Source organism: Podarcis liolepis (genome assembly GCF_965112155.1).
Source record: "Podarcis liolepis genome assembly, chromosome: 13".
In the NCBI taxonomy this organism is placed as follows: Eukaryota; Metazoa; Chordata; class Lepidosauria; order Squamata; family Lacertidae; genus Podarcis; species Podarcis liolepis.
The window spans coordinates 579,163-602,446 of record NC_139573.1 but is presented as its reverse complement, the minus strand read 5'-3'; the positions used below and the strand labels follow the sequence as shown (position 1 = coordinate 602,446).

Genomic DNA, 23,284 nt, shown 5'->3' with positions numbered 1-23,284 from the left:
CCCAAACCAATGGATTTCAGATAGAAGGAAGGAGATTCTGACTAAACATCGGGAAGAACTTTCTAGCAGCAAGAACTGTTCGACTGTGGAAGAAAGTACAGGTGGTGTGGGACACTCCTGAATTGGAAGGTTTTCAAGCAAAGGTTGGGCGGCCATCTGTCATGAATTCTTTTGTTGAATATCCTTCATTGCAGGGGCTTGGAGAAGATGACTCTCACCATCCAATCCAATGCAACAATTCAATGATTCTGGGAGACTGTGATTCTCCCCGCTGTGAGTTCTTTGATGGGAAGTGAGAAAGGACTCCTGACTAAAACACTCTCCGCATTCCAAGCATTTATATGGTCTCTCCATTGTATGAATTATTTGATGGGAAATGAGATGGGAGTCCTGACTAAAACTCCTTCCACATTCCAAGCATTTATGTGGACTCTCCCAGGAATGAGTTCTTTCATGGGAAGTGAGACTTCCCTTGTGACTGAATCTCATTCCACACTCCAAGCACTGAAACGGTCTCTCCCCTGTATGGGTTCTTTGATGGGAAATGAGATTATATTTCCAGTTGAAGCTCTTTCCACATTCCGAGCAATGATAAGGATTCTCCCCTGTGTGAATTACTTGATGGGAAGTGAGCTTGGCCCTTTCCTTGAAGCTCTTTCCACATTCCAAGCACTGGTAAGGTTTCTCCCCTGTATGAATTCTCTGATGGGTAGTGAGATTGGCCTGCTGATTGAAGCTCTTGCCACATTCCAAGCACTGATATGGTTTCTCTCCTGTGTGAATTCTTTCATGGACAGTGAGATGAGCCCTCCAACCAAAGCTCTTTCCACACTCCAAGCACTGATAAGCTTTCTTCCCAATGGGATTCTTCTGATGGGAAGTTGAATGGGAGCTTTGACTGAAGCTCTTTGCACACTCCAAATTTTGATATGGTTTCTCCTCTGTGTCAATTTCATCATGGTCTCCCTTGTTCTCCATTTCCAGTTCATCACCACCTGCAACAAAGAGAGAGATGAATAGAGGGTCAGCAAGAAATGGAGCCCGCAATTATTGAACAACGCTTATTAACGCTTGTAAGAGAGGAAGAACAGAAGGGAGATAGATGAGAGGACTTACTTTAGGGTTCATGGAATTGGTTGACTGGCATTCAGGGACATCTTTATGGGAAGCTGAGATTCCAAAAGCCTGGCTCTTTTCTGGCATGGATTTTGGGATGGATTTTGTTTCGTCCAATCATGGAATCTGTTGCATCTCTAATGTCACTCATCTCTTTGGTGAAGCAAAAGGGACAGAAGCGGTGACTTCCAAGGTGGGGGAGGCTGGCTAGTTCTTGGCAGTTGCCGCTCTGCCAGCAGAGATTCTTATGTGATGATTTATGATAGCCAGGGCAAAGACACCAGTATCACACTCTGTCTTTGAAGACAGGGAGATGAACTGGGGTGAACCTCGCATGCTCTGCTTTCAGGGGATATCAGCATAGAATACAATGAAAGTCAAACTAAATAAAAATAAAACAGAGTGGATAAGTAGGAAAAGAAAGTAAATTGGATAAATAGAAGATGTTGAAGAAGAAAAAGAAAAGAAAAACACAAAGCCCTCTAACAAGGCTGTTTCTTAACTATTATTCTGGAGGAATGGAGGAGCCATGGACTGAAACAGTAAGAAACATTCTGTGATGGCTGAAGTAAACTCCGGGGGGAACCACCAAGCAACTGGTGACTCATCTGGGGGAAAGATGGAAGGAATGTAATTGGAAGGACTTTCCTTCCTAAATTAAGGTGGGACATCATGACCAACAGGAAATGGGATTGGGTACAAATTAATGAACATACAATAAATAAAGGATTATAGATTATTATCCTAATAAGGAACACTCATTGTACTGGACCGGAGGAAGAATTTTCCTGATAGCGAGTGAGAATAAGAATTGGAGTTTTTGCATGCAAAGGAAAATGAACGAACTTGAGTTGTCTGGGAAAACACCACCTAGCAGAATGAGGAATAGCTGGGTATTGTCTTGCAATACAGCTGGATAACCCTCCATTCAAGGTGAGCTGTGAGGTGTGAGAATCCCAGATGCTGTAGGTGGCGCTGTTCAGAACCATCAAAATCTGGGATGTTTCTCACATAGACAGATTAGTACGGAATTTCAAAAAAGATATTAAGATCCAACAGGAAGCCTTACCAAGAGCAGCCATGATCCCACAATTCTCCGTTATGACTTCCGTATGCAGAGCTCTCCGGTCAGGATCCAACCACACCCACTCTTCACCTGGGAAAGGAACAGCGACGTCTTCAAAGGACAGTGAAAGGTCCTCCTCTTAGCCAGTATTATGATTACATTACCACAAATTGTTTTGCTGTTTCCAGCCTGTTAAGTGCTGTGCCTTTTTTAATGGGATTGTTTTGTTTCCCATACATTCTAAGTATGGATGCTTCTTTTAACGTCTTAATGGAATTATTTTATTTTGTGTTTTGTTCTGTGCATTGTTCTGTGTAGGTGGAGGACTAACCCAATGCCCTAAAAACAAGTTCAAGGGGCACATGGGTGCAGAAGGAGGAAAGCCCAGTTGTGCAACAGATGGGGCTGGTTAGGTGAATCCTGGTTACATTTTTTAATGGTTTGTAAACTAGTGAGGAGCATATTTTAGTATTTCATGATAAGCAGACAAATAAAACAGCAACAATAAATAAATGATGGTAACAACATTCAGAAGAAGAATTAAGGTGAATAAGTTCCTTATTCTCAGCACATAAACCTTCTTCAATAACATTGTCAGTCTTTGTTAAGGGCTGATTTGACAGAAGCCAAGAGGAAGAGTTGAGAAATTCCTGGGACTCCAGAGGACCCCTGGCTGCCCCACCCCTCCGCCTCTTCCCCCACAAAGCCGCCTTCCCCTACCTGAGCTGGTTCCACAGTCCCTGCTTCCCCTCCGCCACCAAGAAAAGATGGATGAGAAGGTCTTGCCAGCAACCTTATATCACCTGCAAGAGACAAAGGTAAGTGGGAAGCCAGTCTAGTGTCCGGATTCAGGGAAGTAATAGCATTCTATACTGCTTGGGATGCAGGTGGCACTCTGGGTTAAACCACAGAGCCTAGGGCTTGCCGATCAGAAGGTCGGCGGTTCGAATCCCCACGACAGGGTGAGCTCCCGTTGTTCGGTCCCTGCTCCTGCCAACCTAGCAGTTCGAAAGCACGTCAAGTGAAAGTAGGTAAATAGGTACCGCTCCGGCGGGAAGGTAAACGGCGTTTCCGTGTGCTGCTCTGGTTCACCAGAAGCGGCTTGTCATGGTGGCCACATGACCCGGAAGCTGTGCGCCGGCTCCCTCGGCCAGTAAAGCGAGATGAGCGCCGCAACCCCAGAGTCAGCCACGACGGGACCTAATGGTCAGGGGTCCCTTTGCCTTTATACTGCTTGATCAGACCACAGATGGAATACTTTAGCCACACATGGACAACAATTTAGGAAGGATGTTGACCAGCTGGAACATGTGCAGAGGAGGGTAGCCAAGATGATCAAGGGTCTGGAAGCCAAGCCGTATGAGGAATGGTTGAGATGGAGAAAGAGGAACCTGACAGGAGGGGAATTGACTCAGTGGATACAAGGAGCTTCTAAGTCTCTGAGGGTAAGGGGTGTTCAAGAATGGAACAGCCTCCCTGCAAAGGCTGGTGGACTCTCCTTCCATGGAGATTTTAAAAGCGTCATGGATGCTTTAGTGCTGATTCCTGTAATGCAGGGAGGTGGACTAGATGACTGCCAGGGTCCCTTCTCACTCTACAATTCTATGAAAGTCTCATTTGCTGAGTGCTCTCTGATTTGGGGGGGGGGGTGTAGTCTAAACCACAGAGCCTCTTGAGATTGCTGATTGTAAGGTCGGAGGTTCGAATCTGGGAGACAGGCTGAGCTCCCATTGCTCTATCCCAGCTCCTGCCAACCTAGCAGGGTTGAAAGCAAGTAGATAAATAGGTACCACTGCAGCAGGAAGGGAAATGGCGTTTCCATGCGCTCTGGCACTCATCACAGTGTCCTCTTGCACCAGAAGCGGTCTAGTCCTGCTGGCCACCTGACCCTGAATCCTGCCTGGTCAAACGCTGGCTCACTCAGGCTGAAATCAGCGATGAGAGCCACACCTCAAAGTTGAATTCGACTGGACCTAACCGTCCAGGGGTCCTTTACCCACCTGTACCTCACCTTGTCTGGCTCCTTCATGCAGAATTTTGTGGGTGCCCCAGGGAGTTGGCACAATAAGGAACACAGTTTCATACCTGCAGCGAACTCGCCTCCTACTCTGGTTTGCAGAAAAGAAAGGGTCAGGACCCTCTGCTCCCTCACTTGGGGGTCCCACGCTGCATGGATTTAGAAGACCCCCTCTGCCCCTCCCCTTCACCCCAATGCACCCTCTGGGGAAGGGAGAGGAGGCTCGGCAGATCCCTTCCTCTCGAGGGAGGTAGGCGCTGCGGAGGGAGGGGCTTTGGTTCTGGAGGACCTGCCAGCTTCACCTTCCTTTTCCTGTCCAGTCTAGGAATACAGCTCCGCTCCTCTTAACCCTTGGCCAGCCAATCTTTTTTGTTCTTTTAATCCTTTGGTGCAGGGTGATGGATGTACAGATGGACTCCAGCTACAAAAGCTGAGGCTGCGGATGAGGACAGTGACCATCCTGGCTGTGAGTCACAGGCACTTTTCCAGCTCAAGCTGGCAGACATAGCTCAACGCTCCTCCAAAGACACCCCCACTTTAAAATCACATTTTTTAAAAACCACAACTATCCAATACTAATAAACCAGCACATAAGACAGTTCAGCAAATGCCTGGGATTGACACCAAACAGGTGTCAATAGGCAGCTAAAATCAGACTGGGATTTTTGGGTGGGCAAGGAAGGTTCTCCATCCATTTTCTCAAACCACCTGCATTGGAGAAATTTTACTGGTCCCCTTTATATGGATGTTTGTTTTCATGAAGCACTTTGAACACTTCGGAATGTCCCATGAAGAGGTCTAGTTTATCTCCCCATGTTATGCCCCCTTAGCCATCACTCAGAGGTGCTCTGGCAGTGCCCACACCTCCCTGTGCCACCTTCCCACTTTTATTCAAGGGGCCTTTCACCAAACACCCCCTTGATTCCTGGTGCCACCCCACAGAACTCCTATCTGAACACTTCTCCCCCAACATAGCAAGGAATGACATGTCTTGTGCAGTATAACCGTTTTATTAAAACATAAACAGGAAGTTCAAGGTAACTTTGTGTACATCATGTGCTTTCAGATATGCCTGTTACTTTTATTTTATTAAAACTGTAAAAGGAGGCTTTATTATGCTGTTCCTCTTCTACTGATCTAACCAACCCTCCTTCACAACTCCCACCACTCTCCCACCCCACTCCGACCTCCAACGGTCTCTCCTGAAGAGGCCAGAAACCACCTTGGCTGCAAGCCTAGAAGTCTGTCTCTCTGCAGGTCTTTTTCCACATGGCCTAGGACAGAAGGACCCAGTGCTACAAAGGCTGAGGCTGATGAAGAGGACAGAGACCACCCTGGCTGTAAGTCTCCAAAACCTCCATCCTTGCAGGCCTTTTCTCATGTAGCCTAAAAGAGTCCAGACTGACTCCAGCTACAAGAGCTGAGGCTGCTAAACAGACTCTTGGGTTTAGCAGGTTGGGGGGGGAGTTGTAGCTGTAGGTTTTTGTATATTTGAGAACTTCTCATGATTTATGTGGTATTCTTCAGTCTGGTTGTGTATTCTAAAGTTTTATTTATTGTTTATGACTACTTGCCGATTGTCAGGTCGGCGGTTCGAATTCCTGTGGCGGGGTGCGCTCCCGTCGTTCAGTCCCAGCGCCTGCCAACCTAGCAGTTCGAAAGCACCCCCGGGTGCAAGTAGATAAATAGGGACCGCTTACCAGCGGGAAGGTAAACGGCATTCCGTGTGCTGCGCTGGCTCGCCAGATGCAGCTTGTCACGCTGGCCACGTGACCCGGAAGTGTCTGCGGACAGCGCTGGCTCCCGGCCTATAGGGTGAGATGAGCGCACAACCCTAGAGTCTGGCAAGACTGGCCCGTACGGGCAGGGGTACCTTTACCTTTTTACTTTGCCATTTATTACATTTGTATAATGACTTTCACCAGAAGATCTCAGAGTGCTTCACAGCATAAAAATACAAAATAAAAACACAAAAGACATAATAAAAGCAAGAATTAATACAAAAGAATAACAATCTTCCTACAAACACATTTGTAAAGACATACAGTAGTACCTTGGTTCTCAAACGCCTTGGTCTTCAAACAACTTGAAACCCACAAGAAAGGAAGTGTTCCGGTTTGTGAACATTTTTCGGAAGCCAAACATGCTCTGTTTCGAGTGCCCCACTTCCATTTTGAGTGCCCCACTTTTGTTTTGAGTGTCATGCTGAGGTCTGTCTTTTTTTTTGCTATTTATTTTTGCGGCTCTTTTTTTGTGTGTGTTTTAGGGGTTGTTTTTAAAAGTCTGAAGTGGATTAATCCATTTTGCATTACTTTCTATGGGAAAGCGCATCTTGGTTTTGGAACGCTTTGGTTTGGGAATGGACTTCCAGAGCGGATAAAGTTCGAGAACCAAGGTAGATGGTTACTCACCCTTTCTGCCCCCCTAGCTAACAGTACCTTAAATGCACTATTATATTATTGTTTTGATACATGTGTACACAACTTTAAAAACAAGGACCAGAATACTGCGCCTAAACGTGAAGCAGAAGCGCACAAAGGCACAATTTCTGAGAGTCTCATGACAGAGCTAGTGTGGTATAGTGGTTAGTGTCAGAGTATGACTTGGCAGACCTGGGTTCAAATTCCTACTCGGCCATGAGGCTCACCAGGTGTCCTTGGGGGCCAGGCACTGCTTCACATCCTGACCAACCTCACAGGGTTATTGTCAGGATTAAAAGAAGAGGGGGAGAACCTTGGGGGGAAAGGGGGTATTTGAATGCAAGAAATGAATTTCAGTAGGGACAAATATCAGGTTCTGCACATAGGCAGGAATAACATGCATATATTGGAAAAGGATCAAGGCCTCTTAGTAGACCACAAGCTTGTAGTGAGTCAACAGTGAGGTGCAGCTGCAAAAAAACCCCAGCTAATGCTATTCTAGGCTGCATCAACATAGAATCATAGAATCATGCAGTTGGAAGGAACCCCAAGGGTCTTCCACTCCAAGCCCTGCGATGCAGGAATGTTGTGTTGCACACATTCTGTCTCTACAATGGCTTTGATGCTTCTGGGGCCAAACCTTTTGAACCAGAGTTCTGGATCGGCTTCATCCCTGACAAGCTGGGATGGTGCAGAGGAGGGAGACCAAGGGGATCATGGCTCTGGAAACCAAGACTTTGGAGAAACGGTTGAGGGAGCTGGGATGTTTATTATGGAGAAAAGGAGACGGAGAAGGAGATGTGATAGACGTCTTCCAACATCGAAAGTTCTGTGCCATGGAAGAGTGAGGAAACTTGCTTTTTTCTCTTCCGGTGGAAGGACACACCAATGCATTCAAGATACAAGTAAGGGAATCTGATGAAACATCAGGAAGAACTTTCTGACAGCAAGAACTGTTTGACTGTAGAACAAAGAAGTTCAGGTGGTGGTGGACTCTTCTTGAATTGAAGGATTTTAAGCAAAGGTTTGATGGCCATCTGTTATGAATTCTTTTGTTGAATATCCTTCATTGCAGGGGCTTGGAGAAGATGACTCTCACCGTCCAATCCAATGCAACAATTCAATGATTCTTGGGGAATCTGATTCTCCCTGCTGTGAGATCTTTGATGAGAAGTGAGAAAGGACTCCTGACTAAAACACTCTCCACATTCCAAGCATTTATATGGTCTCTCCATTGTATGAATTATTTGATGGGAAATGAGATAGGAGTCCTGACTAAAAGTCCTTCCACATTCCAAGCATTTATGTGGGCTCACCCAGGTATGAGTTCTTTGATGGGAAGTGAGACTTCCTTTCTGAGTGAATCTCATTCCACACTCCAAACACTGATAGGGTTTCTCCCCTGTATGAGTTCTTTGGTGGAAAGTGAAAGAGTCACTCCGAGAGAACCTCTTTCCACATTCCAAGCACTGGAATGGTTTCTCCCCTGTATGAATTATCTGATGGGCAGTGAGTTTGATGCTTTCACTGAAGCTCTTTCCACATTCCAAGCACTGAAAAGGTTTTGTATGAATTCTTTGATGGGAGGTGAGATTATATTTCCAGTCAAAGCTTTTTCCACATTCCCAGCACTTATATGGTTTCTCCCTTGTATGGATTTTTTGATGGGAAGTGACATAGGCCTTTGTACTGAAGCTCTTCCCACATTCCAAGCACTGATAAGGTTTCTCTCCTTTATGAATTCTTTGATGGGTAGTGAGATTTTGCTTCATGTTGAAGCTCTTTCCACATTCCAAGCACTGATAGGGTTTCTCCCCTGTGTGAATTCTTTGATGGGCCGTGAGATGGGACCTCTGATGGAAGCTCTTCCCACATTCCAAGCACTGATACGTTTTCTTCCCAATGGGATTTCTTGGATGGGATGAGGAATGAGAGCTCTCTCCACACTCCTCATTTTGACATGGGTTCTCCACTGTGTGGATTTTGTCACGGATTCGCTGGTTCTTAGTTTCTAATTCATCACCACCTGCAACAAAGAGAGGAACAGATCAGAGCCTAAGAAAGAAATGGAGTTCCCAGTGTTCGAAAACCAAGGTTCAGCTTCCGATTGGCTGCAGGAGCTTTCTGCACTCAAGCGGAAGCCACGTCGGACGTTTGGCTTCTGAAAAATGTTCGCAAACTGGAACACTTCCGGGTTTGCAGCGTTTGGTAGCTGATTTGTTTGGCAACTAAGCCATTTGAAAACCAAGTTACCACTGTTTATTATGCCTTTACTGGTTAAAGTAGTGGTTAACATTGAGAACTCTTCAGATTTTGTAGTTAGAAGGGCATGATCATAAATTGGGCTGGTACGCATATTTGTGGTATGGAAAAACTGAAAGGCATAAAGCTTTCATGAATCATGTTATTAGGAAAAACTTATATATAGTTTGGGATAAATGTAAAAACTTGCTGGGAAATAGAAACCATAATGGCAAAATATTATTAGAATGGTAGACAAAACATGAACAGGTCAAATCACTGATGATACATTGAGCAGTGGATAGATGATATAACATTGAAATGGCAGCATGGGAAAGATTGTGGAATGGAGATTTGAAATTTACAGCATGCTATGAGTTAAAAGAAAATGATGTATAGATGGTATTTGACTCCTAGTAACTTAGCTAAAATGTACAAGACCAAATCAAATGCCTGCTGGGAATGTCAAGTGAAGGAAGGTACCTTTTTCACATATTGTGTTCCTGTAAGATAGTAAAAGTCTTCGGGGAAATGATTTATAACGAGTTGAAAAAAATGCTGAAAATAATCTTTGTTTAAAAACCGGAAACTTCCCTTTCAGGTGTAATGGGAGGAAGGTACCCAAATATCAGGAAAAAACCTGTATATGTATGCTACCACAGCTGCCTGAATGGTATACGCCCAAAGATGGAAAGAAAAAGTACCAACAAAAGACGACTGGCAAAAGACGACTGGCAAAAGACGACTGGCAAGTAAAACTGCCGTAACATGCTGAGATTGCCAAACTTGCCAGAAGATTAAGAGATCAACGTGAGATACTTATTTTTAACAGAATGGGGAAATTTTGCTGAATATATAAAGACAAATTGAAAACAATTGAAAATGTTAGCAGGATTGACATAAATATGAGCAATTAGAAGTAAGTTAAAGGAAGTATAAGGATACATTTGCAAATAGATTTGAATTGATTATGCAGTAAGGATAGAATATCAAATAAGGAACCCCAGAGTTGGGGGTGGGAGGGAAGTGGCAGAAAATGTAGGCTAAATTTGTTTAGATTTAAATGTTGTTGAAACATTGTAGAATGTAAAAATGAATACACACACACACACACACACACACACACACACATATGAATGAAGGGATGCGGGTGGTGCTGTGGTCTAAACCAGTGTTTTTCAACCACTGTTCCGCGGCACACTAGTGTGCCGCGAGATGTTGCCTGGTGTGCCGTGGGAAAAATTGAAAAATTCGAAAGATTTTTTAAAAAAAAATTTCAAATTTTCGCCCACTAGGCGGGCGCCGGACTGTGTCCTGGGTATGGGGGGGTGGGGTTTTTGACCCCACCCTCGGCCAGCAGGGGCGCCGATTGGCACTCCTCAGGGGGACACCCTCCACTTTTCTGATGTCCGGGCTGTGATTGGTCCAGACTCCAGCCTGGACCTATCACAGTAGGACATCATCTTCCGACTTCCTTCCCGCCCGAGCACAGTATGCGCAGCAGCGGAGAGAAGAAGACGTCGCGACTCGAGTTACCAGGAGAACTGGAGAAGTTGTCATTTTATTTCTCTTCAGTCTCCACTGAATGCCTTGACTGGGTTAGGGACCCTTATAGCTCAGCATCAGTTGGTGGAAAGGACATGACTTCACAGGAGCAGGAGGAACTAACTGAACTGAGACAAAATTGTGGTTTCAAGCTAAGATTTGCTGATCTACCTTTGGACAGTTTTTGGTTGGATAGTGCCAAGGAGTTCCCCCTTCTGGCAAACAAAGCTATTTTGACATTGCTCCCATTTTCCACTACATATCTGTGTGAGATGAGCTTTTCAAGCATGAGTGCTATAAAAACTAAATACAGAGAGAGACTGAGAGCTGTTGACGAAGAGCTACGTGTGTGTCTTTCTTCGATTCCAGCCAGAATATCAGCTTTGTGTTCAGCCAAACAGGCCCAGGTTGCGCACTGAATAAAGTATTTTATAATTTTTCAAATTTCTGTTTACTTACTATTTCATAATTAAGTAATTATAAAATACTTTCTTTGTGTTTATTTGATTCCTATTCAAGAGAATTACTTTATATATAGTCAATATAGGCACAGAGTTAAATTTTTTAACATTTTCTAATGGTGGTGTGCCTCGTGATTTTTTTCATGAAACAAGTGTGCCTTTGCCCAAAAAAGGTTGAAAAACACTGGTCTAAACCACTGAGCCCAGGGCTTGCCGATCAGAAGGTCGGCGGTTCGAATCCCCGCGACAGGGTGAGCTCCCGTTGCTCGGTCCCTGCTCCTGCCAACCTACCAGTTCGAAAGCATGTCAAAGTGCAAGTAGATAAATAGGTACTGCTCTGGTGGGAAGGTAAACGGCATTTCCGTGCGCTGCTCTGGTTTCGCCAGAAGCGGCTTAGTCATGCTGGCCACATGACCTGGAAGCTGTCTGCGGACAAACACCAGCTCCCTTGGCCAGTAAAGCGAGATGAGCGCTGCAACCCCAGAGTCATCTGCGACTGGACTTAAGGGTCAGGGGTCCTTTACCTTTTAAAAAGGAAGCCTCATTTTAAAAGGTTCGGGCAGTTCAGAGCAGCCTGATCTCTGTTTAAGGTAAAGGTATATAAAAGGATGTCACATAGAGGAGGGAGAAAGGTTGTTTTCTGCTGCTCCAGAGAAGCGGACACGGAGCAATGGATCCAAACTACAAGAAAGAAGATTCCACCTAAACATTAGGAAGAACTTCCTGACAGTAAGAGCTGTTTGACAGTGGAATTTGCTGCCAAGGAGTGTGGTGGAGTCTCCTTCTTTGGAGGTCTTTAAGCAGAGGCTTGACAACCATATGTCAGGAGTGCTCTGATGGTGTTTCCTGCTTGGCAGGGGGTTGGACTTGATGGCCCTTGTGGTCTCTTCCAACTCTATGATTCTTTGATTCTAAAGGGACCCCTGACAATTAAGATCTCTGTTTAGAAAGGCATAATTGGAGGAAGTACATTCCCAGACCAAACAGTCCTCCATTCAAGGTGACTTGTGGAGGTGTTGGAAGCCCAGCTGCTGAAGGCAGCGCTATTGAGCTCCATCAAAATAGAGATACATGTATGGAATTTCAGAACAGATCTCATGATCCAACTAGGATCCTTACTGAGAGAGGCCAGGATACCACGATTCTCCTCTGTAACCTCCTTATGCAGAGCTCTCTGGGCAGGATCCAGCAACGCCCACTCCTCAGCCGTGAAACAAACAGTGACATCTTCAAAAGAAACTGAGCTCTGAAAGAAAAATATCCTTCTCTTAGGCAGCATAAAGATTATTTCCTGCACGTTGCTCTTTTGCTTCCTGCCTGGATTGTTTTAATTGCATTGGTCTGCTGCGCATTTGGATTATTGATGCTTATTTTAATGCTTTAATGGAGTTCTTTCATAGTGTATTTTAATGATGGGTAGGAATCTTAGTGAAAATGGGTGGAACTCCACCTTGTTTTATTCAGATCAATATGTCTATGCAAGCATTCCAGTTTGCCAAATGGAAGAATCCCTCTCTCCTCTCCCTGTGTGTTGTTCTGGGATGGAAAGACTCCCCAGATGTCCCAAAGACAATTTATAATGAATAATACTAGTGACATTCAGAGTTAAGGTGAAGGGGTTACTCTTTATCCTCAGTGCATAAACCTTCATTAATGGCATTTTCAGCCTTTGCTAAGGGCAGCTTTGATAGAAGTCAAGAAGGGATTCATTTGTCCCCAGAAACGCCCTGTCTACTCAGCCTCTTTCCCCCCAAGGCTCCTTCCCCCCACCTGATCCGGTTCCTCAGCCGCTGCTTCCCCTCCACCAGGATGAAGAGATGGAGGAGGAGGTCTTGCCGGCATCCTTCTTTCACCTGCGAGAGACAAAGGGAAGTGGGGAGACCGGAGTGCAGGATGCTTCTCTCAGAGGTGAAGCAGTGCGTCTCTAACTACAGATTAAGAAATACTCCCCTATACCTATTTCAGATTTAATTGTGCAAAATTATATATCAGGCTCCTCTGGGCTCTGGGCCTCAAGTGTCTTCCCCAAAAAGATCAAAAGAACCACTAGATTACTTTCAACACCAACAGAATGGGACCAAACTGAGAAAATTTTCCTTCCTTCTTACCCAGTGCTTTATCTCTGGTGTCCAACAGAGACTTCTCTACTTCAGAGGAATCAGGACACAATTCAGCAAACGGATCCTTTCCCTGAAACAGCAACAAGGATTCAAAACAGAGACGGGGAAAAGAATCAGAATAGGAATGGCAGAGGCAAAAATTTTAGTAGCATCTGGTAGCCTTCCGAAAAAGGATGAGATTTAGGGTCTTGCTCCCTCCTTGGAGCCCCTTGGGAGCATCCAGAGGAAAGTCTCTCTCACCTGCTTCCTCTCCTGTGCCTGACTCAGGAGGAAACCTTCGGCCAGGGCCACTGCCTGGGAACTGGTCTCTGCTCCGCATTCCCTCACCCAGCTCTCCATCTCCAGAGGAAGGACAGCCAGGAACTGCTCCAAGATCACCAGGTCCAGCATCTCAGCTTTCGTGTGCCTTTCTGGCTTCAGCCACTGGTGGCAAAGGTGGTAGAGTTGGCTGCAAACCTCTCGGGGTCCTTCAGCCTCCTGGTAACGGAGCCAGCTGAACTTCTGGCTCTGCACCTCTGAGCGGAGGGTGCCCTCCTCTCCCAGGATCTTCTGCCCAGAGCCTTCCCAGAATCCTGCACTGCTTCCCGTTTCCATGGCCGGGCCTCTTCCTGCTTCAGGGCCAGCTGAGTCTTGCACATCCATGTGTGTTCTAAGGAAGCCTCCAAGAGACAGGAAGGATCCCCTTGGCCCTCTGCCAAGTTCTGTTCGTCCAGATTAGAGGCGCTAGAAAATCCAACAAAGACAAACCATTGTTCTGTTATAAAATCACAACACGGAGAAGAGGAGAGAAATGTTCTCTGAGCAAGCGAGGATGAGTCTCGCTAGGAACAAAGGCTGGGCTGCAGCACTGGCCGGACTTTGAGCTTTGCTTAAGAAGAGAAAGGAGAAGGAAAGTGACCGTCCCAGATGTGCAGGAAAGTGAAGGGATTTCTGTGAAATGAATCAGCCTGGTTGATCCTGCCTTTCCGTGTTTGCAGTCAAGGAATAAAGTCAGAACAGTGAGTGACAAGTGAGTCATTCATACCAAGTGTAACGTGGAAACCAGGCTATAGTGAGGAGTTCCCACCTCCTCAAGACAAACTACTGAGATGGGGTCCTTTTCCCCTTGTTCTGAGGGCCAGATCCTCATCTGGGAAACGCCCTGAGGGCCAAGTGGGTGAGGCCAAAGGACAGAACTCAAAAGCAGGTAAAGTAGGACCTACCTTCTTTCTGTGATTGCAACTGTTTTCAAGGTTGTGTTTTAATCCGGGAATTTGCCCTGGGAATTCAGGAGGGTGGCTGTGTAATTAAGAATGTGACACAGCCGAACCCCCACACCTGCGTGGGGTACTTCTGGATCCCACCCCCTTGAGTGTCCGCCTCCACATCCCACTCGTGTGCCAGCCTCAGTCCCTTTGTGGCCAGGGGACTCCATGCTCTGCTTCTGGGGGGATATTTGCCCTGCCCTCCATGCGGAGCTGCGCTTGAAGATGACTCGGAAAGCGATGGAAAGCAGGGAGCAAGTGGCGGGCTGGCTTCCCTCATGGCCTTTCCCCCCCTGGGCTCCCAAAGGCAGCAGCCATGGGTCTGGCCAGCATTGGAGGGGAGATTCCTGCACTGCTCCTGTTCGGCCTAGAGGACTCTCGTGGTTCCCTCCCCACCCCCTGGACCCTCTGCTCCCAGATTTGGGGGGTCCCCCTTCCCCCTCCCCTAAGCGAGAAGAGAGGGAGACTCACTCGACGCAGGAGGCGCCTCCGAGGGGAGAACAGCTGCCTCTTGACAGGAAGGGGCTGGGGGGCGGGGCTTGGGCTCTGGAGGACCCGCCCCCGCCTGCATTTCTGGTCCTCTCTAGGAATCCAGCTCAGTGCCTCTTAACCCGGCTGAGAGAACACGATGACGTCTCGCTGGAGCAAATCTCGCGGCAGCATTTGACGAGCCATTTCCTCGTTTCTCTCCTCTCCTCTCTGCCTGCCCCTTCCTTCTGGCCCAGCAAGGAGAGCTCAGCCCCCTCAGAGCAGCCCCACTTGCAAGGCAGTTCCAGAAAGGAGCAAGGAGGCAAGACTAAGGGGGGGGCAGCTGAGCCCGGGCCGAGTCTGGAGCTGCAGTCCCTCAGAGACGCCACCAGGGGGCGGGAACCTCTCTCTCTGATTGGCTCCCCAGAGAGGCGGGGGCGGAGCCAGCCCTTTGGGCGGGAAGATGAGAGGCGCCTTTTCGGAGGGAGTTTGGAGGCTGGAGCTGAGGCGGGAGGAAGGAATAATAATAATAATAATAATAATAATAATAAGATGATGATGATGATGACTGAGAGGCTGAGTCTGAGGGAGCAGTGGAGCAGTGGCTCTGGTCTGGGTGGAAGATCCTCCCTGAGGAGAATCTCTGGGGCCAGAAGAAGGAGCCTGGCAGCTGAGCGAGGAAGAGGGGCTGGAGGGGCTGGGGGGGGGGAAGCCAGGCTGAGTCTCTGGGGGTCTGAGAGAAAGAAGGGGGCCGAGGGATCCCCGGGGTCTGGCGCACAAAATAAAACGCCTCAGGAGGGGAGGAGAGAGGGAGGCTGAGGGAAAGGAACCTGGGCTGGGTCAAAAGGATTGAACTGCTACACCTGCCATAACTAAGGAAAGGAGCGAGAGACGGATTTGAGCTTTCCCCACCCAGTCTAGAAACCGGAACATCTATTTGCCTGAAGTGTAACAGCTCATTTTACCAACTGAAGTTTAAGAAAAGCTGTGCCTATGCTACTGGTCTACCTTATAGGAATGTTTTAAAAGTTTTTTTATATGAAGCACTTGGATAAACGCTTCTGAATGCACCACACTGAGGTTGTTTCTCTCCCCACGTTGCGCCCACCCCTCCTGCTCCACCTTCCCTCTGCATTCAGGGGGCACAGATGGGCCTTTCACCAAACACCCCCTTATTCCCACTGCCACCCCAGAACTCTGACCTGAACACTTCACCCCCAACCTAGCGAAGAATGAGGTCTGAGGTGGAGCACAACTGATTTATTAAAAACAAACACTCATTTCAAGATAACTTGGTGTAGATAAGTTAGGGCTGCCATAAGTCCAGATTTTCCTGGATCTTAGATAAATCAATAAAAAAATCTTGTTATTTTGGCATTCTCATAAAATGGGGGGGGGGGGTCCCTATAAAAAGTACAACTATATTAGGGTCTTCCTAAAAAATGCTCAACAGCTTTCAGAGTGTCCTGGTTTTTACTTTTTGAAATATGGCAACTCCAACATAAGTGTATGGTTTCAAATCTTCCAGTTTTTCTTTTCTTTCTTTTCTTACTTTATTACTATTGTAACAATGGGTATTACAAGGCTATTCCTATAGTACTGATTTCAACCTCCAACTGTTTCCTTGCAGGCTTTCTCCACCGGCCTGAGGCCCGGCCCCCTCATCCTGGCTGTGAGTCCTCTTAAGACCTTCTCCTGCCTTGCAGGCCTTTTCCCATGCGGCCTAGCAAAGTCCAGACTGACTCCGTCTAAAAAAGCTGGGGCCGCTGAATAAACTCTTGGGCTTAGCAGGTTTGTTGTTGCTACAGGTTTTTCTATCTTTATTTTAGATCTTCTCATGATTTATGTGGCTATTTTTCAGTATGATTGTGTATTTTAATGTTTTATTTATTGCTTATGACAATTTTGCTATTTATTTATTTAATCTATTACATTTGTATGACGTCTTTCATCCAAAGATCTCAGTGTGTTTCACAACATAAAGATGCAAAATAAAAACACAAAATATGCAATAAAAGAAAGAATAACCCCTTTCCACAAACACATTTGAAAGGACATAGATTTTAATTAGAAAGGACATAGGTTTAATTAAGCAAAGCTCTGGTTTTGATGTTGTTGTTACACAAGCATGATTCCCAGTTCTCAGCTACATCACCCCGAAACTCGCCTTTTCTGCCTCCTTAGCTAACAGTAATTTAAATGCACTATTATTATTTTGAGCCAACGTGTACACGTTAAATACAAGCACCAGAACACTTGCATGCACACTTTCCAAGAGTCGCCTGACAGAGCTAGTGTGGTATAGTGGTTAGAGTGTCAGAATACGACTTGGCAGTCCTGGGTTCAAGTCCCTCCTTAGCCATGATGCTCACTGGGGGACCAGGCACTGCTTCACATCTTTCAATATGCGAAGGGCCGTGCCATGGAAGATGGAGCAAACTTGGTCTCTCCTACTCTGGTGGAAGGAGGACCCAAACCAATGGATTTCAGATAGAAGGAAGGAGATTCTGACTAAACATTGGGAAGAACTTTCTAGCAGCAAGAACTGTTTGATTGTGAAAGAAAGTAGTTCAGGTGGTGTGGGACACTCCTGAATTGGAAAGTTTTCAAGCAAAGGTTGGGCGGCCATCTGTCATGAATTCTTTTGTTGAATATCCTTCATTGCAGGGGGTTGGAGAAGATGACTCTCACCATCCAATCCAATGCAACAATTCAATGATTCTGGGAGACTGTGATTCTCCCCACTGTGAGTTCTTTGATGGGAAGTGAGAAAGGACTCCTGACTAAAACACTCTCCACATTCCAAGCATTTATATGGTCTCTCCATTGTATGGATTATTTGATGGGAAATGAGATGGGAGTCCTGACTAAAAGTCCTTCCACATTCCAAGCATTTGTGTGGACTCTCCCACGTATGAGTTCTTTCATGGGAAGTGAGACTTCCCTTGTGACTGAATCTTATTCCACACTCCAAGCACTGAAACGGTTTCTCCCCTGTATGGGTTCTTTGATGGGAAATGAGATTATATTTCCAGTTGAAGCTCTTTCCACACTCCAAGCAATGATAAGGATTCTCCCCTGTGTGAATTACTTGATGGGAAGTGAGCTTGGCCCTTTCCTTGAAGCTCTTTCCACATTCCAAGCACTGGTAAGGTTTCTCCCCTGTATGAATTCTCTGATGGGTAGTGAGATTGGCCTGCTGATTGAAGCTCTTGCCACATTCCAAGCACTGATATGGTTTCTCTCCTGTGTGAATTCTTTCATGGACAGTGAGATGAGCCCTCCAACCAAAGCTCTTTCCACACTCCAAGCACTGATAAGGTTTCTTCCCAATGGAATTCTTCTGATGGGAAGTTGAATGGGAGCTTTGACTGAAGCTCTTTGCACACTCCAAATTTTTATATGGTTTCTCCTCTGTGTCAATTTCATCATGGTCTTCCATATTCTTCATTTCCAATTCATCACCACCTGCAGAGAAAAGAGAAATGGGTTAGAGCCTCAGCAAGAAATGGAGCCTGCAATTATTGAACAATGCTCATTAATGCTTGTGGGAGAGGAAGAACAGAAAGGAGATAGATGAGATCTTACTTCAGGGTTCACTGGCTTTGTTTACTGGCATTCAGGGATATGGGAACCTGAGATTCCAAAAGCCTGGCTCTTTTCTGGAATGGATTTTGTCTGGGCAATCACCAAATCCGTTCCATCTCTAATGTCACTCATCTCTTTGGTCAAGCATAATGGACAGAAGCGGTGACTTCCAAGGTGGGGGAGGCTGGCTAGTTCTTGGCTGTTGCCGCTCTGCCAGCAGAGATTCTTATGTGATGATTTATGATAGCCAGGGTGTGATGGGATGATGAGCTGCTTGTGCGTAAAAGCGTAGTCCCTCAGAGTCTGTGCACGTTCACAAACCTCTGTCTGTGACGGAGCCCCTCAGGCATGGCTGCTCTAGTCACTTGCAGATTCCGACAGTGGCTGTTTTCGGAATCGTTTCCAGCATAAAAGCTCCTTAACGGAAACACGTCTTCTGGACTCACGGCGTGACAGTTTCCGGCGAGGCGTGGGTCTCCCTATGGGAGCTTCAGATACCTCCCCACTGTTCTCGCTGGAAGTGTCTCTGAGCCCTCCCTCCTGCTCGCATTCCCTCAGAGATCCACTCCTCCCCCTGCTGGTTCCTGCTTCAGCTGTTGAGTCTCTCCCAGCCTCCCTGAGCCCCTCCACCACCTGTTCCTCCGATGGCAGTTCCCTGACACAGGGCAAAGATAGCAGTATCACACTCTCCCTTTGAAGATAGGGAGATGAACCTCACTTGCTCTGTTTTCAGGGGATTTCAGCATAGAATACAATGAAAGTCAAACTAAATAAAAATAAAACAGAGTGGATAAGTAGGAAAAGAAAGTAAATTGGATAAATAGAAGATGTTGAAGAAGAAAAAGAAAAGAAAAACACAAAGCCCTCTAACGAGGCTGTTTCTTAACTATTATTCTGGAGGAATGGAGGAGCCATGGACTGAAACAGTAAGAAACATTCTGTGATGGCTGAAGTAAACTCCGGGGGGAAACCACCAAGCAACTGGTGACTCATCTGGGGGAAAGATGGAAGGAAAGTAATTGGAAGGACTTTCCTTCCTAAATTAAGGTGGGACATCATGACCAACAGGAAATGGGATTGGGTACAAATTAATGAACATACAATAAATAAAGGATTATAGATTATTATCCTAATAAGGAACACTCATTGTACTGGACCGGAGGAAGAATTTTCTTGATAGTGAGTGAGAATAAGAATTGGAGTTTCTGGATGCAAAGGAAAATGAATGAACTTGAAAACACCACCTAGCAGAATGAGGAATAGCTGGGTATCGTCTTGCAATACAGCTGGATAACCCTCCATTCAAGGTGAGCTGTGGGGTGTGAGAATCCCAGATGCTGTAGGTGGCGCTGTTCAGAACCATCAAAATCTGGGATGTTTCTTACATAGACAGATTAGTACGGAATTTCAAAAAAGATATTAAGATCCAACAGGGAGCCTTACCAAGAGCGGCCATGATCCCACAATTCTCCTTTATGACTTCCGTATGCAGAGCTCTCCGGTCAGGATCCAGCAACACCCATTCCTCAGGAACAGCGACGTCTTCAAAGGACAGTGAACTCTTTAAAAGAGAGAGAGAAAGGTCCTCCTCTTAGCCAGTATAATGATTATATTACCACAAATTGTTTTGCTGTTTCCTGCCTGTTAAGTGCTGTGCCTTTTTTAATGGGATTGTTTTGTTTCCCATACATTCTAAGTATGGATGCTTCTTTTAACGTCTTAATGGAATTACCGTATTTTTTGCACCATAACACTCACTTTTTTCCTCCTAGAAAGTAAGGGGAAATGTCTGTGCGTGTTATGGAGGAAATGCCTATGGGTGGCATGCCTATGGATTTTCCTCCTCTAAAAACTACGTGCATGTTATGGTCGGGTGCGTGTTATAGAGCGAAAAATACGGTATTTTATTTTGTCTTTTGTTCTGTGCATTGTTCTGTGTAGGTGGAGGACTCACCCAATGCCCTAAAAACAACTTCAAGGGGCAGTTTCGACAGAAGACAAGAGGAGGAGGCGAGAAATTCCAGAGGACCCCTGCCTGCCCCACCCCTCCACCTCTTCCCCCACAAGGCCGCCTTCCCCTACCTGAGCTGGTTCCACAGTCCCTGCTTCCTCTCCACCACCAAGAAAAGATGGATGAGAAGGTCTTGCCAGCAACCTTATATCACCTGCAAGAGACAAAGGTAAGTGGGAAGCCAGTCTAGTGTCCGGATTCAGGGAAGTAATAGCAGCATTCTATACTGCTTGGTCAGACCACAGATGGAATACTTTAGCCACACATGGACAACAATTTAGGAAGGATGTTGACCAGCTGGAACATGTGCAGAGGAGGGTAGCCAAGATGATCAAGGGTCTGGAAGCCAAGCCGTATGAGGAATGGTTGAGATGGAGAAAGAGGAACCTGACAGGAGGGGAATTGACTCAGTGGCTTCAAGGAGCTTCTGTCTAAGTCTCTGAGGGTAAGGGGTGTTCAACAATGGAACAGCCTCCCTCCAAAGGCTGGTGGACTCTCCTTCCATGGAGATTTTAAAAGCGTCATGGATGCTTTAGTGGCGATTCTCGTAATGCAGGGAGGTGGACTAGATGACTGCCAGGGTCCCTTCCCACTCTACAATTCTGTGATTCTATGAAAGTCTCATTTGCTGAGTGCCCTCTGATTTGGGGGGGTGTTGGGCTGTCGTGGATGGGGTGGCGCTGTAGTCTAAACCACAGAGCCTCTTGAGCTTGCTGATTGTAAGGTCGGAGGTTCGAATCTGGGAGACAGGCTGAGCTCCCATTGCTCTATCCCAGCTCCTGCCAACCTAGCAGGGTTGAAAGCGAGTAGATAAATAGGTACCACTGCAGCAGGAAGGGAAATGGCGTTTCCATGCGCTCTGGCACTCATCACGGTGTCCTGTGGCGCCAGAAGCGGTCTAGTTCTGCTGGCCACCTGACCCTGAATCCTGTCTGTGGACTAACACCAGCTCCCTCAGGCTGAAGTCAGCGATGAGAGCCACACTTCAAAGCTGAATTCGACTGGACCTAACCGTCCAGGGATCCTTTACCCACCTGTACCTCACCTTGTCTGGCTCCTTCATGCGGAATTTTGTGGGTGCCCCAGGGAGTTGGCACAATAAGGAACACAGTTTCATAGGCAGAGGATTGAGGATAATTTAAGGAGCAACAACATAAGACAGATGTGGCAGGGGATTCAGCATATTACCAACTACAAACCTAACCTTGGCGCTGTCGACGGTGACCCTTTGCTGGCGGAGGAGCTTAACCTCTTCTTTGCTCGCTTCGAGAAGGAGCCACCTGAGACGCCGGTATTACAGCCACCAGCCCATAGGGGCCCCTCATTCACTGTAGAGGAGCATGAGGTGAGACAAGTATTGAGGATGGTGAATCCGAGGAAGGCGGCTGGACCTGATGGCATCACCGGAAAGGTGTTGAAGGGCTGTGCGGATCAGCTGGCGAGGGTCTTTACTAAGATCTTCAACAAGTCCTTACACCAGTCTATTGTCCCACCCTGCCTGAAGTCGTCAACTATTGTCCCTCTGCCTAAAAAATCCACAATCAGTAGTTTGAATGACTACAGACCAGTTGCACTGACTCCAATCATCATGAAGTGTTTTGAGAAACTGGTGCGTCGTCATATTATTTCCTGTCTTCCATCAACTTTTGACAACTACCAGTTTGCATACAGGGCAAATAGATCCACAGAAGACGCTATCACCACCACTCTCCATGCTGCTCTGTCCCATCTGGAGCAGCCGGGGAATTATGTGAGGCTGCTGTTTGTGGATTTTAGCTCTGCTTTTAACACTATCCTCCCCCATAGACTGGTGTCCAAGCTAGAGACGATTGGACTCCCCAACTCCACCTGTCTCTGGGTTTTGGATTTTTTGTCAGAACGTTCTCAGAGGGTTAGAGTAGGGTCACATGTGTCCACAGCCCTTAGCCTTAGCACCGGCTCACCACAGGGTTGCGTGTTGAGTCCCCTGCTCTATGCTCTCTATACGTATGACTGTTCAGCCATCTACTCCAGCAACAAAATCATCAAGTTTGCTGATGATACTACGGTGGTGGGGCTCATTTCAGGAGGGGATGAGTCCGCCTATCGGGACGAGGTGGAGCGGCTCTGTGTTTGGTGTGGAGAGAACAATCTGGTTCTTAATACGGCTAAGACCAAGGAATTGGTGGTGGATTACAGGAAAAAAAAGGCGGACATTCAGCCCTTGTATATCAACGGGGAACGGGTGGAGAGGGTGGCGGAATTCAGGTTTTTGGGAGTGATTATGGATCAGGGCATGACTTGGAGCGCAAATACCACTGCTCTGGTGAAGAAGGCCCAGCAGAGAATTTATTTCCTCAGACTTTTAAAAAAGAACAATCTGAGTGAGAGACTGCTGGTGTCCTTCTACCGAGGCTCCATAGAGAGCATACTTACATACTGTATTTGTGCTTGGTTCTCCAGTTGTACAGCTAGGGAGAGGAAGGTGCTCCAGAAGGTCATAACCACAGCCCAAAGGATTATTGGGCACCCTCTTCCACCTTTGGAAGAACTGTACGGTTCCCGTTGCCTTAGGAAAGCAAACAACATCCTGCAGGATCCATCTCACCCGGGATACAGTCTGTTTGCACTACTGCCTTCTGGCAGGAGGTATAGAAACATCAAGTCAAGGACAAATAGACTGAAAAATAGTTTCTATCCAAGAGCTGTGGCCTTGTTGAATGCTGTAACTCGATAGTGAGACCTGGGAGTTTGATGGGTGTGGGTGTGGGTGTGGTTGGAAGGTGGTTTGTTTGGTTGTTGCTGTTGTTTTGCTTTTGTTTTTAAGGGATGGCATCCAATTTCGTTGCACTGGTGCAATGTTGCACTAGTGTAATGACAATAAAGAATCTATCTATCTATCTATCTATCTATACCTGCGGCGAACTCGCCTCCTACTCTGGTTTGCAGAAAAGAAAGGGTCAGGACCCTCTGCTCCCTCACTTGGGGGTCCCACGCTGCATGGATTT

The 23,284-nt window shown here is 46.5% G+C and overlaps 4 protein-coding genes across 17 annotated transcripts in view; all 4 read right to left on the bottom strand.

Annotated features, from left to right (window-relative positions):
- Positions 1–23,284, bottom strand: part of LOC310692028 (uncharacterized protein) — a 49,316-nt gene that overhangs the window by 1,218 nt on the left and 24,814 nt on the right. The window contains exon 5 of one of the 4 annotated variants that reach the window (XR_014518648.1): positions 6,442–6,682. The exons of 1 other annotated variant lie outside the window; for it this stretch is intronic. Coding sequence is in view for 1 of the 3 variants with exons in the window: in XM_083472410.1 (XP_083328536.1) it covers positions 17,331–18,166 (836 nt within the window). In the remaining 2 variants the exon portion in view is untranslated. Of the gene's footprint in view, positions 1–6,441; positions 6,683–15,943; positions 18,167–23,284 lie in introns of those variants that run through there. 2 more of the 4 variants (XR_014518649.1, XM_083472410.1) reach the window with 2 other exon arrangements.
- The window catches only part of LOC310692027 (uncharacterized protein), a 105,606-nt gene that overhangs the window by 57,790 nt on the left and 24,532 nt on the right, over positions 1–23,284 (bottom strand). For 4 of the 10 annotated variants that reach the window (XR_014518644.1, XR_014518645.1, XR_014518646.1 and 1 more), the window contains exon 1: positions 20,369–21,212. The exons of 1 other annotated variant lie outside the window; for it this stretch is intronic. Coding sequence is in view for 1 of the 9 variants with exons in the window: in XM_083472397.1 (XP_083328523.1) it covers positions 2,186–2,198 (13 nt within the window). In the remaining 8 variants the exon portion in view is untranslated. Of the gene's footprint in view, positions 1–2,185; positions 2,305–2,902; positions 2,986–4,182; positions 4,200–20,368; positions 21,221–23,191; positions 23,210–23,284 lie in introns of those variants that run through there. 5 more of the 10 variants (XM_083472408.1, XM_083472409.1, XM_083472407.1 and 2 more) reach the window with 5 other exon arrangements.
- Positions 144–18,305, bottom strand: LOC310692033 (uncharacterized protein). Its single transcript, XM_083472418.1, has 2 exons — positions 18,287–18,305; positions 144–995 (listed from the first exon to the last, which is right to left on the bottom strand). Exon 2 carries the CDS (start codon positions 976–978, stop codon positions 160–162), a length of 819 nt encoding a protein of 272 aa, XP_083328544.1. The 5' UTR covers positions 979–995; positions 18,287–18,305; the 3' UTR covers positions 144–159.
- Positions 7,369–14,761, bottom strand: LOC310692022 (uncharacterized protein). 2 transcript variants are annotated; one of them, XM_083472387.1, is made up of 6 exons: positions 14,702–14,761; positions 13,227–13,709; positions 12,975–13,056; positions 12,637–12,719; positions 11,986–12,112; positions 7,369–8,645 (listed from the first exon to the last, which is right to left on the bottom strand). In XM_083472387.1, exons 2-6 carry the CDS (start codon positions 13,626–13,628, stop codon positions 7,660–7,662), a joined length of 1,680 nt encoding a protein of 559 aa, XP_083328513.1. In that variant the 5' UTR covers positions 13,629–13,709; positions 14,702–14,761; the 3' UTR covers positions 7,369–7,659. The 2 variants fall into 2 exon arrangements, with proteins under 2 accessions (XP_083328513.1, XP_083328514.1); XM_083472388.1 differs by lacking the exon at positions 14,702–14,761 and adding an exon at positions 14,189–14,346.